Source organism: Equus asinus, chromosome 2, assembly GCF_041296235.1.
Source record: "Equus asinus isolate D_3611 breed Donkey chromosome 2, EquAss-T2T_v2, whole genome shotgun sequence".
In the NCBI taxonomy this organism is placed as follows: domain Eukaryota; kingdom Metazoa; phylum Chordata; class Mammalia; order Perissodactyla; family Equidae; genus Equus; species Equus asinus.
The window spans coordinates 10,464,797-10,481,419 of record NC_091791.1 but is presented as its reverse complement, the minus strand read 5'-3'; the positions used below and the strand labels follow the sequence as shown (position 1 = coordinate 10,481,419).

The 16,623-nt window shown below is 55.0% G+C and overlaps 1 protein-coding gene across 8 annotated transcripts in view; it reads left to right on the top strand.

Annotated features, from left to right (window-relative positions):
- Positions 1-16,623, top strand: part of DMBT1 (deleted in malignant brain tumors 1) — a 54,601-nt gene that overhangs the window by 26,684 nt on the left and 11,294 nt on the right. For 7 of the 8 annotated variants that reach the window (XM_070481575.1, XM_044749403.2, XM_070481585.1 and 4 more), the window contains 15 exons: positions 426-455; positions 1,309-1,353; positions 2,084-2,407; positions 3,365-3,394; positions 5,454-5,480; positions 6,093-6,125; positions 6,865-6,906; positions 8,077-8,103; positions 8,718-8,750; positions 12,102-12,255; positions 12,551-12,753; positions 13,191-13,511; positions 14,149-14,169; positions 15,219-15,248; positions 15,541-15,691. In XM_070481575.1, coding sequence (XP_070337676.1) covers positions 426-455; positions 1,309-1,353; positions 2,084-2,407; positions 3,365-3,394; positions 5,454-5,480; positions 6,093-6,125; positions 6,865-6,906; positions 8,077-8,103; positions 8,718-8,750; positions 12,102-12,255; positions 12,551-12,753; positions 13,191-13,511; positions 14,149-14,169; positions 15,219-15,248; positions 15,541-15,691 — 1,471 coding nt within the window. The remainder of the gene's footprint in view (positions 1-425; positions 456-1,308; positions 1,354-2,083; positions 2,408-3,364; positions 3,395-5,453; positions 5,481-6,092; positions 6,126-6,864; positions 6,907-8,076; positions 8,104-8,717; positions 8,751-12,101; positions 12,256-12,550; positions 12,754-13,190; positions 13,512-14,148; positions 14,170-15,218; positions 15,249-15,540; positions 15,692-16,623) is intronic. The other variant, XM_070481563.1, reaches the window with a different exon arrangement.

Here is a 16,623-nt window from a genome sequence, read left to right as displayed (position 1 = left end):
CAGCGAGGGCCCTGGGGCTGGAGCTCGACGCCGAGCAGAGACTCGGGGACGCCTCGATCGGTCTCCGAATCGTTGTCCCTGGGCTGCGGCAAAGGGGTCTTCCTCCAGAGCTGCTGGGACTCCCCCTTGCTGCTCGCGTGGGGCGTCCATGCCGCGGCCGGGGTGGCCTGTCCCGGGCACGGCGAGGGGCTTTCCTCTTGTGGGAAGGAGGCCCTCGGGCACAGCCAGGCAGGCCCTGGCGGTGGGACCGCGGGTGGCGCTCCCGGAGGCCCCGAGAGCTGCGTGGCAGGTGGCTGGCGGCGTCCACGCGGGGGGCACGTGAGCAGCTGCAGCTCAGCGTGTCCCCGCTGAGTCTGCTCAAGCTTGGAGTGCAGGGGAGGCCGCCCCGTGCGCTTTGGGTCTGACTTTCCTTCTCTTTCTCACAGCTGCTCAGCCCCAGACCACAGCCCTGCCGAGTAAGTAGCCAGCGGCTTCGTCGGGATGTCCCTGTTGTCCCTGGCCACCTGTCCCTTTTCTCCTCACTCTGGGTGAACCCCTGCCCTTGGCAGAACTTGCGGGTCGGGTGATTTGCCCCCTCTGTCACCGAGACGCCCGGCACCTGCCCCCTAACTCGTCAGGCGATCCGCAAGACGTTGGTCTCCCCGTCAGGCAATCCGAGCTTTCCTCCAACACACTGATAGCGTCCCAGGCCACTCAGGGACCCGGGTGCGTGTGCCGGGGCCTTCGCCCGGGTGCCGCCCAGGCTGAGGGGGCCTTTGGGGGAGGAGGGACGTTGATCACCGCTGACCTTCTGTCGGTGGGCTGTCGGAGCAGGCCGGATTCCCTCCAACCCTCGGTCCTTGCAGCACCCTCAGGTCCAGCAGGGTCCCATCCGCATCCCAAAGGGGCAGGGACGGTACCCAGCGGAGGGAAGGGGCTGAGTCATGGTGGGGCTCCGGGGACCGGGATACCCGGTGGGCTCCAGGTCCACCGCCTGCAGCCCCTGACATTTCTGCGCAAGGTGCCGAGTCTGGGGCATGCCCTCGGGCGCGCCAGCCAGTCCATGGCGCAGAGGAGGGCGGTGGCAAAGGTCTTGCCATGGCAAAGAGCACATGCCAGGCTTAGCGAGGTGGCGGGAGCAGGCTGATGTGCAGCAGGGCCTTGGTCCCAAGGTGGGGGAGGTCGCTGAGCAGGAGGCCGGTGCGGCACAGACGGGCGGCAAGCGGCGGGCTCCACACGTGGGACTCTTGTCACGAGGCCTCCCAAAGCCTTTTTCGAGTCCTTCTTTCCACGACGTCTAACTCTGCCTTCCCACTGTTGCACTCCCAGCCCTGTGGCCCGTAGGAACAACCCGAGATGTGGCACCGCCAACGGGTCAGTCTTCCGGTCCGCACGCCCCGGGGCTCCCTCTCCGCTTCGGGGTCCATTTTGGTTGGGAGGGCGATGGGAGGAGGCTCAGGGTGCGCCCTTGCTTCTCCTTGGCCCCGTGGGTGGGGTGCGGCTGAGGGAGGGGTTCTCTGAAGCCCAGGGCCTAGGTCTGGTCTTGAGGGGCCGGCCAGCTGTCTCGAGCGGCCTCCTGGTCCCGGTGCTCGGCAAAGGGCCCGCTCTGGGATCTCCGTGGCAGCCCTGGAGTCCTCGCGAGTCCTGCCGGGACCTGGCTCCTGGCTCTCAGGCGACGGGCGGCCGTCCCGGGCAGAGGGGTGGAGAGTGCCTGGCCCGCACGCGGCTGGCCCGGGTCCCCTCATCTGCCGGGACTTTGCAGAGCCCAGGCAGGACCACATAGGAGCCAAGAAGCTCCGAACAAGGGGGGCGGCCGCCATGGAGCTCCACCCCGGGGGGCGCCGAGTGTGGCTCGGGGGTCCCTTTCCTGCCCACCCGCCACGGCCCTCACGGGGAGCTTCCCCCCATTTGGGCCTCCCGAGACCCGGGCCGAGCAGTGTGTCTCTGCTCCTTTCCCCGGGAAGAAGACTCCCCTCTGGGCACCTGCCAAGGTGGCTGCTGGCCCGGGGAACGAAGCCGTGCGGATGTGCCCTGCGTCTGGAGCGTGCCTTCGGCCCGGGTCCTCAAGCCGGACACGGAGGAGGTGTTCTCGTGCTCCCCCTAGGGACCGAATCGGGTTTGGCCCTGAGGCTGGTGAACGGAGGTGACCGGTGTCAGGGCCGGGTGGAGGTCCTGTACCGAGGCTCGTGGGGCACCGTGTGCGACGACGACTGGGACACCAACGATGCCAACGTGGTGTGCCGGCAGCTGGGCTGTGGCTGGGCCACGGCGGCCCCGGGAAGTGCCCGCTTCGGTCAGGGCTCGGGGCCGATCGTCCTGGACAACGTGCGCTGCTCAGGCCAGGAGTCCTACCTGTGGAGCTGCGCCCACAACGGCTGGAACAGCCACAACTGTGGTCACCACGAGGATGCCGGTGTCGTCTGCTCAGGTGGGCCTCCGAGATCCCCGGACCCCCGTCTGGCGGGACGTTTGCTGAGAACGGCCGCACGTCCCACTCCAGGGCCCCTCCCCACCCCAGCCTCTCCCAGAGATCCTGTGCCGCCCGCGGTTTCCTGGGGGCAGCTGGCCGCTACAGCTCGACCTCCCCTCTTGGGCCAACCGTGAGGCACCAGGACTGCTTGGGAGCAATGACCGCACAGTGGGTCCCAGAGAGCGTCCACCGCACCGTGCGTGGGCAGACCAAGCGAGCCCCCGCCTTCTCGGCGGGGCCGACCGCTCGGTCCACACACCCGCTTTTCTCTGGGGCTTCCTTGTGGGGGCGCGCGGCTTTGGCGGGGGCGGTTGGACAGCGGAGCGCCCTGACCCCTTGATGGGTGCATGCCTTGGGGTCCTGCCAGAAGCCGGCTCGGAGGACAGGATTCGAGGCTCGCCTGTGACTTGGGGAGGGCAGGAAGAGCAGCGGAGAAGTGTGGCGGGGCGTAGGGCAGGGCAGGTGGCCGCGGCCCGGAAGGCCCGCGGGCCAGCGAGGGCCCTGGGGCTGGAGCTCGACGCCGAGCAGAGACTCGGGGACGCCTCGATCGGTCTCCGAATCGTTGTCCCTGGGCTGCGGCAAAGGGGTCTTCCTCCAGAGCTGCTGGGACTCCCCCTTGCTGCTCGCGTGGGGCGTCCATGCCGCGGCCGGGGTGGCCTGTCCCGGGCACGGCGAGGGGCTTTCCTCTTGTGGGAAGGAGGCCCTCGGGCACAGCCAGGCAGGCCCTGGCGGTGGGACCGCGGGTGGCGCTCCCGGAGGCCCCGAGAGCTGCGTGGCAGGTGGCTGGCGGCGTCCACGCGGGGGGCACGTGAGCAGCTGCAGCTCAGCGTGTCCCCGCTGAGTCTGCTCAAGCTTGGAGTGCAGGGGAGGCCGCCCCGTGCGCTTTGGGTCTGACTTTCCTTCTCTTTCTCACAGCTGCTCAGCCCCAGACCACAGCCCTGCCGAGTAAGTAGCCAGCGGCTTCGTCGGGATGTCCCTGTTGTCCCTGGCCACCGGTCCCTTTTCTCCTCACTCTGGGTGAACCCCTGCCCTTGGCAGAACTTGCGGGTCGGGTGATTTGCCCCCTCTGTCACCGAGACGCCCGGCACCTGCCCCCTAACTCGTCAGGCGATCCGCAAGACGTTGGTCTCCCCGTCAGGCAATCCGAGCTTTCCTCCAACACACTGATAGCGTCCCAGGCCACTCAGGGACCCGGGTGCGTGTGCCGGGGCCTTCGCCCGGGTGCCGCCCAGGCTGAGGGGGCTTTTGGGGGAGGAGGGATGTTGATCACCGCTGACCTTCTGTCGGTGGGCTGTCGGAGCAGGCCGGATTCCCTCCAACCCTCGGTCCTTGCAGCACCCTCAGATCCAGCAGGGTCCCATCCGCATCCCAAAGGGGCAGGGACGGTACCCAGGGGAGGGAAGGGGCTGAGTCATGGTGGGGCTCCGGGGACCGGGATACCCGGTGGGCTCCAGGTCCACCGCCTGCAGCCCCTGACATTTCTGCGCAAGGTGCCGAGTCTGGGGCATGCCCTCGGGCGCGCCAGCCAGTCCATGGCGCAGAGGAGGGCGGTGGCAAAGGTCTTGCCATGGCAAAGAGCACATGCCAGGCTTAGCGAGGTGGCGGGAGCAGCCTGATGTGCAACAGGGCCTTGGTCCTAAGGGAGATCGCTGAGCAGGTCGCTGGTGTAGCACATGCGGGCGGCATGTGGCGTGCTCCACATGTGGGACTGTTGTCATGAGGCCACCCAAGACTTTTTAGAGTACTTCTTTCCTCGACTCCTAAGCTTGCTTTTGCCTCATTGCACTCCCAGCCCTGTGGCCCGTAGGAACAACCCGAGATGTGGCACCGCCAACGGGTCAGTCTTCCGGTCCGCACGCCCCGGGACTCCCTCTCCGCCTCGGGGTCCATTTTGGTTGTGAGGGCGATCGGAGGAGGTCCAGGGTGCGCCCTTGCTTCTCCTTGGCTACGTGGGTGGGGTGCAGCTGAGAGAGGGATCTCTGAAGCCCAGGGCCTAGGTCTGGTCTTGAGGGGCTGGCCAGCTCTCTTGAGCGGCCTCCTGGTCGCGATGCTTGGCAAAGGGCCCTCTTGGGGTTTCTTTGGATGATTTTGAGTCCTCTGTAGTCCTACTTAGATCTGGCTCCTGGTTGTCCCGGAACACACTTCAGTACCGGGCCAAGTGGTAGATAGTGCCTGAACCTCAGAGGTCTTTCCCAACTTCCATCACTGGTGGGATTTTGGCGAACCGAGGAATGACCACACACTGACCAACAGGCTCCAAAGATTTTGGTGACCTTTGCCTGCTACCTGTCCCCACAGACCTCCTCCCCGAGTGTGACCCTTGTGGTTTGCGAATTCTATTTCTGCTCTCCTCCATCGGGGCTCAAGAGAGTGCTTCCTCCAGTTTGGGCCTCCTTACATATTGACTTGATATTATATTTCTGTTCCTTTCTCTGCTTCCTTATCAGGATACAGCTTTGTAGGTGGGTAATGGTCCACTTTCACCCCTTGATGGGTCTCTTCATTTGGGTTATATAACAGGGTAATATATTAACAGCTGGCTCTTGCACGACTGTGGTCATGGGGAGGATCCTGGCGTCCCTGCTCAGGCGGTCCTCCAAGACACCGGGCCTCTATTCTCATGTGTGGTTTTCTCCACTTGGCTCGTCTTGCGGGATCTCCTCTCACTCTGAGCTTCCCTGAAAGGTGGTGGATTCCCTGACCGCTTCACCGATACCCCTTGCTGTCCCTGAATGTACTGGGTGGACTATACAGCATCTTCTGTACGTGTCTCCAGAAAAGACAGGAGTTAGGGTCGTTAATCTTGTAAGAATAAATTCCCCAACACGTCTTTGTGGAGACTGTCCCAGGAGACATACGTTTCCTATTCAGGTCTCCTGACCAACACCCAGGAAGCCCTTCTCAGTGATGGAGGGACAGGCATTTCTCCTTGTTAGCATCCCGGGGGCCTTGTTCCCACACGTCCTGGGCTCGGAGGCTGACTCGTTTCCCCTCTTTCTTGCAGATGCTCAAACCTCTTCCCCTATCCCAGGTGAGTCGCTGCCGCCCGACCCAGTCAGAGTCGTCCCTGGAACTCTGCTCTGTGAGGTTTCCAGAGCGAGGAGGAGAGGGGCAGCCTCCTCCCGGGGAATGATTTCTCCTCTACTGCCTGGACTTGGTTCTGGTGACCAGCTGAGTGCCCAGAGCCATCGCTCTCTCTGAGCTCAGGCTGGAGAGCCCCTGTGGCCTCCAGACACCGCCTGCCGCCAGCGCTGGTCCTCCCAGAGAGGCTGCAGGGGAAGAGGTTTTGGGCCTCTGCTGATTTCAGATGAAGACGACTGTCCTGGTCATTCCCCTGGAGAACTGTGACCATTTTAGAAACAGGGCCGAGTACACCCCCTACAAATGTGTGTCTGCTAAAGAATTCCTTGCCTCGGATAGAGCCACCCCAAAGCGCTCTTTATGGCGTACTGGAAATATTCAGTGCCCCGCTCACTGGGAAGGGCTGTGGACCCTCGCCTCCTTGGCCATTCCCAGTGCACGTCGAGAGGGTCAAGGCCCTTCCACAGTAAGGACAAGGAACTAAATTTCTCTGTCCAACTAATGACCATGGAACTGAAAATGGATCTACTAAAATGCTCAGATGGCTTCATTTTCTTCCTAGATTGGTGGCACCCATCGCCTACAAGCACTGAGGGTAAGTATCACTTTTTTCCACCTGGACCGTCGGGCATGGATGTCTTAGTCCATGCTTGGCTGTCCATGCAGCAGATGCCTACAAAGGCACAGCCCATCTCATCCTGCTCGCACAGCCGGCCCTGGCTGCCCCTCCACACCCTGCACCCAGCGTGGGCACACCCAGCCCACATCCAGGCTGTGCACGTGCAGCCTTTGTGTCTGTCCTGGCAGGCCGATGGCTTCTGGTTTAAAGAAGCAGATCTATCTCTCCTCCTTTTAAAGAGGTGAGAGAAGTGCTTCTTATAAAGGAAAGAATTAAGGGCTTTTATTTCTTGGAGTTTCTCCAAAGCTTTGGGATAAACAGCGAATTTCACCAATAATCATGATTTTGCCCTTAATTTTTATCTCATGAGATGGATGTAGTCCAACAGCTTTCCATTGCTCTTAAGAAGTGATGTGGTGACTTTTTCATGTCATTGAATCTTCTCTTCTGGTCAGTTTAAATGGCTACATCGTATCCCATTGGACAGCTGTCCCCGCACATTCCTTAGTCCCCAATTGAGGTGGCAGGAGCAGGCTGATCTCCAGCAGGGCCTTGGGCCCAAGGGAGGTCGCTGAGCAGGAGGCTGGAGCAGCACAGACGGGTAGCGAGTGGTGGGATCCACATGTGGCATTATTGTCATGAAGCCGCCCAAAGCTTTTGTCGAGTCCTTCTTTCCATGACGTCTAACTCTGCCTTCCCTCTGTTGCTCTTCCAGACACCAGGCCCACTGCTACCCAAGATGTGGCATCACCAACAGGTCAGTATTCCTGTCCACACGCCTTGGGGCCCCCTCTCTGCTTTGGGATCCATTTTGGGTGGGCGAGTGATGGAAGGATGCTCAGGGTATGCCCTTGCTTCTCCTTGGCCCCGTGGGTGGGGCGCGGCTGAGGGAGGGGTCTCTGATGCCCAGGGCCTAGGTCTGATCTTGCGGGGGGCTAGCCAGCAGCCTCCAGTGGGCTCCCGGTCGAAATGCTCGGCAAAGGGCCCCCTCGGGGAGCTCAGTGGAAGCCTCAGAGTCCTCGCAAGTCCTGCCGGGATGAGGCTCCTCGTTCTGAGGCAACAGGCTGCTGTCCCGGGCAGACGGGTGGAGAGTGCCTGTACCCCACGTGTCTGGCCGAGGTTCCATCACCTGCTGGCAGTTGGGACAACCCAGGCAGGACCACACAGGGGCCAAGAAGCTCCAAACAGGGTGATGGTCTTGGCCTACCACCAGTTGCCATACAGCACATCCCCGGGGCTGCCCAGTGTGGTTTGGGGGTTCCATTCCTGCTCTCCTCCTTTGGGGCTCAAGTGGGTGTTTAGGCCGATTTGAGCATCCTTAGACCTGGGCTGGATATTGTGTCTCTGCTCCTTTCCCTGCTTCCTTCTCAGGGCACAGCTTCGCAGGTGGATAATGGTCTACTTCGACCCTTTGACGGGTCCGTTCGTGTGGGTTATTTAATGGAGTAATCAATTAACTACTGGCTCTCGCAGGACTGTGGTCGTGGGGAGGATCCTGGCGTCCCTGCTCAGGCGGTCCTCCAAGACACCGGGCCTCTATTCTCATGTGTGGTTTTCTCCACTTGGCTCGTCTTGCGGGATCTCCTCTCACTCTGAGCTTCCCCAGAAGGTGGCGGCTTCCCTGATTGCTTCACCAGTAGCCATTGCTGTCCCTGAACGTTGTGGGTGGGCTGCAGCATCTTCCACAGGTGGCCCCAGAGCAGACAGGGTGTTAATGGACATGAAGGTGTCAGCACAAATTCCCCAACACCTCTTTGTGGAGACTGTCCCCTGAGACGTATGTCTCCTATTCAGGTCTCCTGGCCAACACCCAGGAAGCCCTTCTCAGTGATGGAGGGACAGGCATTTCTCCTTGTTAGCATCCCGGGGGCCTTGTTCCCACACGTCCTGGGCTCGGAGGCTGACTCGTTTCCTCTCTTTCTTGCAGATGCTCAAATCTCTTCCACTATCCCAGGTGAGTCGCAGCCGCCCGACCCAGTCAGAGTCGTCCCTGGAACTCTGCTCTGTGAGGTTTCCAGAGCGAGGAGGAGAGGGGCAGCCTCCTCCCGGTGAATGATTTCTCCTCAACTACCTGGGCTTGGTTCTGGTGACCAGCTGAGTGCCCAGAGCCATCGCTCTCTCTGAGCTCAGGCTGGAGGGCCCCTGTGGCCTCCAGACACCGCCTGCTGCCAGCGCTGGTCCTCCCAGAGAGGCTGCAGGGGAAGAGGTTTTGGGCCTCTGCTGATTTCAGATGAAGACGACTGTCCTAGTCATTCCCCTGGAGAACTGTGACCATTTTAGAAACAGGGCCGAGTACACCCCCTACAAATGTGTGTCTGCTAAAGAATTCCTTGCCTCGGATAGAGCCACCCCAAAGCGCTCTTTATGGCGTACTGAAAATATTCAGTGCCCCGTTCACTGGGAAGGGCTGTGGACCCTCGCCCTCCTTGGCCATTCCCAGTGCACATCGAGAGGGTCAAGGCCCCTCCTATAGTAAGGACAAGGAACTAACTTTCTCTGTCCAACTAATGACCATGGAACTGAAAATGGATCTACTAAAATGCTCAGATGGCTTCATTTTCTTCCTAGATTGGTGGCACCCATCGCCTACAAGCACTGAGGGTAAGTATCACTTTTTTCTACCTGGACCGTCGGGCATGGATGTCTTAGTCCATGCTTGGCTGTCCATGCAGCAGATGCCTACAAAGGCACAGCCCATCTCATCCTGCTCGCGCAGCCGGCCCTGGCTGCCCCTCCACACCCTGCACCCAGCGTGGGCACACCCAGCCCACATCCAGGCTGTGCACGTGCAGCCTTTGTGTCTGTCCTGGCAGGCCGATGGCTTCTGGTTTAAAGAAGCAGATCTATCTCTCCTCCTTTAAAGGAAGTGAGAGAAGTGTTCCTTCAGAAAATAGAGTTAAAGTCTTTCTTTTTCTTGTAGTATCTCCAAAGGTTTGGGATAAACAGTGAATTTCACCAGTATTCCTGACTTTACAAGTAATTTTTAGCCCATGATGGATATTGTTCCCTAGCTGTCCGTTGCTCTTAAGAAGTGATATGCTGACTTTTTCATGTCATTGAATCTTGTCTTGCCATCAGTTTAAGTTTCTGCATTATATTCCATTGTATAGCCATGCCCACAAATTTTTAAAACCCCGGTTGTTGGATATTCAAGTTGTTTATATTTCCCTGGTATTCTAAATGACCCTGTGCTGAGAAATGTGTTTATAAATAATTTTTCACATGCTTTCTCACATTTTCCTTTAAGACACAAATAGATTTACTGGTCTAAATTTAACATAGTGCCTGGTGCATAGAATGTTCTTATTCAATGCTAAGTCGTTATGTTAAGTATTTTAGGGTCTTTGTTTTGTATATGGTCAAATTGCCATTAAGAACTATTGTAAAATTACAGAATTATGAAAAAGATAATCTGATCTCTCTCAGGTAGCTCATAGTATTATGAGCTATTATGGCGAGGGCCAGGTCATCCAGAGTTTGTACGCAGGTTAAAATGCTGACTTTATCTTAAGAGCAGCCGGAACTGTGAAAAGTGTTAAGCTGGGGAATTACAACATGAGAATTACGTTTGCACAACATGCTTGTCTTTTCTGCCAAACTGTGCACATCCTGAGGGTAGAGACTATGTCTACTTTTTTCATGGTTGCAATCTTATGATATAGCGTCATGTCTGTCATTCCATAAACATTTGTAGAAAGAATCAATGAAGAAATGAATGATTGGATGATATATAATTACTGTCGGCGTTTTTATGTATATTCCACATACACATACCACACACTCGCACAAATTACAGCAAGCTTTACAACCTATTTTATGACATCCTTGTTCACTTGAGTATATAATAAATAATTTTCTCATTGCCTAAAAGGTAGCATTTTTATGGCATTGAAATTATTTCTATGCCATAAAGTTAATTGGCTGTATGTTTTTATGCACATATCATGATTTATTAAGCAATTAATAATTGTAGGACAAAAGAATTGATTCTTTCTCATAATATTTTATATACTTAGTTAAGTTGCACACAGTAATACGTTTATTTTATTTTATAATTGTCCTTATTATATTTTTAGAAATTGTAATGCATATCCTTGTCTCTAAAACTTTGGCCTTTTCCTGGATTATTTCCCACTGTAGAAATAGAACTTCTGGGTAGGCATATTTTAAAGGCCAAATTCTCTTTAAGAATCACTATTTTTCCAAAGAATAAGAGAAAATATTTGCAAATCATACGTCTGATAAGAGACGAATCTAGAATATATAAAGACCTTTCACTAATAATAAAAGTCAAATAACCCTATTAAAAAATGAGTGAAGGATCTGAAAAGATATTTCTCCATAGAAGATGCACAAACAGTCAGCAAGCTCATGAAAATATGCCTAACATCATTAGCTATCAGGGAAATGCAAATCACAGCCACAAAGGGATGCCACTTCCCAGCCGGTAGGTTGGCCAGAATCAAAAAGTCAGATATTGCAGTTGGCCAGGCTGTGGGGCAAGCATCGCCTCACACGCTGCTGCTGGGAACGGACGACGGTGCGCCTGCCGTGGGAAACAGTTCGGCACTTCCTCAGAAAGGTAAACATAGAGTTGCCATGGACCCAGCAGTTACACTCCTAGGCATATTCTCAGAAAGGACAGCATAAGTCCACACAGAAACTTACATACAATGTTCATAGATGGCAGCATTACTCCTAACAGCCCCAAAGTGGAAACAACCCACATGTTCATCATGGCGAATGGATAAACCAAACGTGGTTACCCATACAGTGGAGTAGTATTTGTCAATGAAAAGAAGTTCAGTCCTGATGGATGCTACAACATGGGTGAACTTTGAAAACGTTCTGTTAAGTGAAAGAAGCCGGTCACGGAAGACCACAAACTGTGCTTCTATCCGTGTGAGATGTCAGAATGGGCAAATCTGTGGAGACAGAAAGCAGATTGGTGGTTGCCTGGGGCTCAGATACTGAGGGAAAATGGGGAGTGACTGCTAAGGGCGCAGGTCTCTCTTCGGAGTGATGAAGATTTTCTAAAATGGACTGTGGTGATGGTTGCAGAGCTCTGACTACATGAACACCATTGAATTGTACACTTCAGAAAAATAAACAGAAAGAGTTATGAATAAGGAAAAAAACAGTTTTAATTTATATCTCCTCTGAGTACATAAATATTTTTAAATAGTCTTTTAAAATAAGCCGACCAACAGAAAATTTGAATGCTTGATGTTGTTTATCCCTCTCTGGTAAATAATGATAGCTAATATTGTTTGGGGCTAGCTATTATGAGCCGGGCTCTGTTCTAAGGGTTTACAGATCTTGTCTCATTGGGTACCTGTAAGAATCTGATGAGCCAGGTGCCATTATCACCCCCATTTTTCAGATGAGGAAACTGAGGCGGAGCAGTTAAGTTACTTGCTTAAGATCATGGAGCTGATAAGAGCAGGGCCAAGACACAAGCCCAGGCCTTCTGTGGCAGAAGCCCTGCTCCCGACCCCGCTTTACGAGGCTTCTTGTCAAGTGGCCGAATCTCCTGCTCCCAGGAGACACGAGGGAACACGTAGCGTTCCAGGGTGCTGTCCCTGGGCCAGCTCTCCCCTCAGCCAGGATTGATCCCCACCTCCCTCCCTGTGACCGATTGAACAGTGCCAACAATCACTTTGTTGCTTTCTTGGCATTTGTGCCACAAGGTGATACATGCTCCCTCTGAAACTTGGGTCACCTCTCACCAGAGAATCACTGTTCCAGGCCCAATGGGGGAGGCAGAGACTCAGGTCAAGGCCCCTAATGTGGGGTGGCCTATGGCCAGGCCAGAGAGTCGGCTTGTTTAAGGAAAAATGGAGTCACGTTCTAAGTGCAGAGGATGAAACCTGAGGACTCTTACCCAGACGACGTCACAATGCCCCTGAAGACCCAACACAATGACAATGTCCCTCCCTCTCTCCTCTCTAGGACCCTCTTCAAATTGTGGTGGCTTCTTATTCCATGCCAGTGGGACATTTTCCAGCCCGTCCTATCCTGGATATTACCCCAACAACGCGGAGTGTGTCTGGGAGATAGACGTGAACTCTAGCTATCGCATAAACCTGGGCTTCAACCATCTGCAGTAAGTGACACTCGGTCCTCTGGGGAAGGATGTGTCCTCCTCCACACACCCTGTGGTTCGGACTGTGTCCTGGGCTGGGATGGTTTTCGTTCATGTGCCCTGGACTAGATTTCAGGTTGCTCTGATTCCTATCACGAAGCATGAGGCAATACTGGGGAGTCCTTTGATTTGATTGAAGAAGGGCAAGAAGAAAATCTTAGATTCAATAGCATCACTGATATAAAGTCCAAACTATCTATAAAATATAGGAGCAATAGGACCTTCGAGGTTGACATGAATCCGTTTTCTCATACAGGCTGGAGATACACAGTAATTGCAATTATGATTATGTTGAAATCTTTGATGGATCACTCAATAGCAATAATTTGCTGGGGAAAATTTGTAATGGCACCAGGCAAATATTCACATCTTCTTCCAACCGAATGATTGTTCGATTCCGAAGTGATGTCACTGTCCAAAACACTGGCTTTTCTGCTTGGTATAACTCCTTTCCAAGAGGTGAGTGCAAACTAGACGTGAGCTTTGAGGCTCAGTGTATTTTCACAGCCCCCTCCTCTGCATGCATTGTGGTTCCCACAGGAAACCCAAGAAGGGTTTCAGCAATGTGCTGCCGGTTCTCCCTATCTCTGACTGTGACTGTGGTAAGGCAAGGCAGCCAGGTGTGGAGAATAGGGGAAACACCTGGGCTTGGACTTGCCACAAACTCCCTGGGGGACCTACTAACTCTCCTTGCTGAGCCCACACCTCCCCATCTGGAGGCTGGAGGGGTCTGAGCTCTAGTGACGTCTGGAGCTCCTTGCAGCTTCCTCATGGAGCTGTCTGTACCGTGACCAGTGCCATTTGGTGACTTTGGGAATGAGGAAAGGCCCATGGGTTATTTGGTCTTGGAGATGTGTTGTGGGCCATGGCCATCATATTTACGGCATGTCTTTCAGACGCCAGCTTGAGATTAGTCAACTTCAACTCCTCCTCTGGTGCATGTGCCGGGCGTGTGGAAATTTACCATGGTGGCAACTGGGGGACAGTTTGTGATGATTCCTGGGACATTCAGGATGCCCAGGTGGTCTGCAGACAGCTGGGGTGCGGTGATGCAGTATCAGCCCTGGGAAACGCCTATTTTGGCTCTGGCTCTGGCCCCATCACCCTGGACGACGTGGTGTGCTCAGGAACAGAATCTACTCTCTGGCAGTGCCGGAACCGAGGCTGGTTCTCCCATAATTGCACCCACCACGAAGATGCTGGAGTCATTTGCTCAGGTATCACGTGATGTCATCCTTGGCCTGCTACTAATTGAGAGCTAAAGACAGGCGACTGGTGGTGTCTGTCACTCAGTTCAGGGCATGGGGGCAGGCAGGAGCTTGTCCCCTTGGTCTGTTCACTCCAGGAGACCATTCATAGGCCACTTTATCTCTGGTGGGCATCTGGTCCCTGAGGCCATTACGCTGGACACACAACTGGAGTCCTGAGTGTGTTCTTCTCTCTCATTTGCTCTGTGACCTTTAGCAGTGAGTTAACCTCTCTGAGCTTCAGTCTCCTCGTTTACTCAAAGTAGATGATCATGATTGTTCCTGCCTTCAATGGGAGGCAGAGAATTTAAATGGGTAATGTGTGTAAACTCTTTGAACAATTCCAACAAGTAGGAAATGATGAATAAATGATGGTGTAATGATCCTGGCTGTGACACTGATGACCCCCAAGCAACAATGGGGCTGGTGGAACAGCTGGGGAAACCCACTTAGGCCTCCTGCTAGCAACACAGGCTCCACAGCAAGGACTCAGTGGACCCCACATGCACTCACTGAGTCAGACTCTGTGTGGCGTGGCTGTGCCCCTCTCATCTCCTCTCTCCAGGCACACTTTAGGTACTGATGCTTTTCCTCTATTCTTTTTTAGGACACTATGCAACGACCCCTGGTAAGCGCCATGATCTCCATCGCCTCGCCTGGCTGCCCCTCTCTGCCACTGCCCTTGGATCGTGCAGGGCATGTTTGTCGCTTGTGCCTTCCCCAGCACGTGGCAGCCCCTGCAGCTGATGTCCCACCCCAAGGAGAGCTGGGCCTCTCTCTAGGCTCCTCTCTGTCCTTCAGTAGCCTGCCCAGCATGAGATTCTGGTCTCTGGTCTGTCCCATGGAGAGGCCAGCCACCTGTGTAGGCCCTGCCTCTCCCCTCGGGCACTAGACCCTGGGCAGTGTGGGTGGGATGGGGCCTGCATCCTCGCTGAGCTCGGTGTGTAACCAGCAGAAGCTCCTGATCACCGGCTCCTGAGCTCCTGGTGAACCTGCTCTGAGTGCTCCCAGCACACCCCTGGCTCCTTGAGACCTTCCTCTCCATCCCACCCTCACTCCCTCTCCCCCTGGCTTCCTACAGCAGAGCAACTTCAGGCCCCCCTGCCCCCATTCTCCATTGCAGCCAGGGTCATCTAGGAAATGCAGTGTCAGTCCCAGCCTCGGCACCTTCGAGTGACTTCTCAGGGAGTTCTGGACACAGATCCCACAGCTCAGTATGATCTCTTGGGCTCTCCACGGTTCACTCCTTTTGTCTGATTGGTTCCCTCATCTCCCTGCTCCATCCACACTGATGTCCCCCAAATGTGCCAGGCAGTCTCTTACCTGAGTCCGTTTGCACATGCTGTTCCCTCTGCCTGGAACACCCGTTTCCACCTTTTTACCTGCCTGCCTGATTACCTGTCCACTTTTCCCTGCTCCGTTTGGGTCAGGATCCAAAGCTCTGGGCTCCCGGTATTGCCTGGGTTTTGCTTGGTCACAGCCCCATCCCACTACATTGGGGTTTACTCTTTTCCATCGTCTCCTGCAGGCTGTGAGCTCCCTGAGGGCAAGGCCTGTATCCAGCGTCCCACTGTGAGCCCAGGGTTGGCACATTTCTGGCCGAGGGGGAAGCCAGCACTTAGTAACTGTGTCAAGGATGCCAGGAAACTGATCATTGTCTTTTCTCTTTGTCAACAGCTCCTGTTTACAACATCACCCTTCCAACCAGTAAGTTCTGAGCTCCTGACAAATCCCCTTTCCCTTCCCCTCAGAGGCAGGGACACTGGGCGGAGGATGACGAGAATGAGGAGGAGAGGCTCCCTAAGTTCAGCCCCCCTGGCAGGGGTCCCTCTGGCTCTCAGTGGCCTCTCCAGGTCCAGGCCCCCTCCTGGCCCTCTGTGGCCGGTCGGGTCCAGGCCCCCTCCTGCTGGGTTTCCGTCTTGGGAATTGTTTAAAAATTTTCCCCGGTGACTGTGCAGTGTGCTCTAGGGGCATCAGCATTTCCATTTTGTTCTGACAGCAAATTATTCCTGCGGAGGCTTCCTGTCCCAACCTTCAGGGCACTTTTCCAGCCCATCCTACCCTGGGAACTATCCGAACAACGCCAAATGTGTCTGGGACATTGAAGTCCAAAACAACTACCGCGTGACTGTCGTCTTCAGAGACGTCCAGTGAGTGCGGGTGCAAAGCAGAGCATGGGGGACCTTGCAGGCCTTCTGGAGGGAATGGACGGTGCCTATCCTTCTGGAGAGATGTTTGGCAGGTGGAAACTTGTTCTTGTGGGTTCAGTGTTGACCCAGCACAGAGGCAGCCCGTGGAGGCGGGGCCAGGAGGAGAGCCCTGGTTTAAATCCCGGTTCTGTCGCTGATTGGCTGAGGGACTGTGGGACATCAGGAAATCACTATCCTGAGCCTCAGGCAAAGAGGGGAGTGAGACACCTGCTTTCCTCCCCTCACCCATTCTGGGAAGGTCACCAGAGAGACACATGAAAGCACCTGGGAAATGGTAGCCAATGGGGGGATCACTGTTAGGTGTAATGATAATGCAAGGAATCCTATTGACAGCCACACTAGTTATTTTGTATCCTTTTCCCTCCACTCCCTGCTTCTTTGGGGTGAGTCTGGGGGCCAGGCAGGGGTGGGGAAGTCCTGCTGCAGAGCTTGGGTTGTTCCTCATCCAATGCAGATGGGGGAGGAACATTGTTTCAGGCAGAGGAGACATCAGCAAAGACACATTAATATGTGATTGGTCCAAGGAGAGGGGCAACCATGCAGAGGCATCAGTATCCTCTAGTGTCCTGGAAATTGGGCCCCATAATTTCTTTTCTAATGGCCGTCACTGAACGAACTAGTTTTCTCTCTTGGTTTCTGGTTGCAGTGGCCTTGGGAGTCTCTGCTGTGGAAATTCAGTTGGGGTTTTGCAAAAGACACAATATTATTTTAATCTCCTCATCATTACACTCTCCTATGTCATTATAATTCATTTTGGATCTGGGGGACTTATGAAATTCCATGGAGGAAGGTTGACCACCCTGGTTCTTTAGCCAATATCTTAGTGACAATGACCAAACCATTTGTGACATTTTATGAGGCCCTTTTCCACA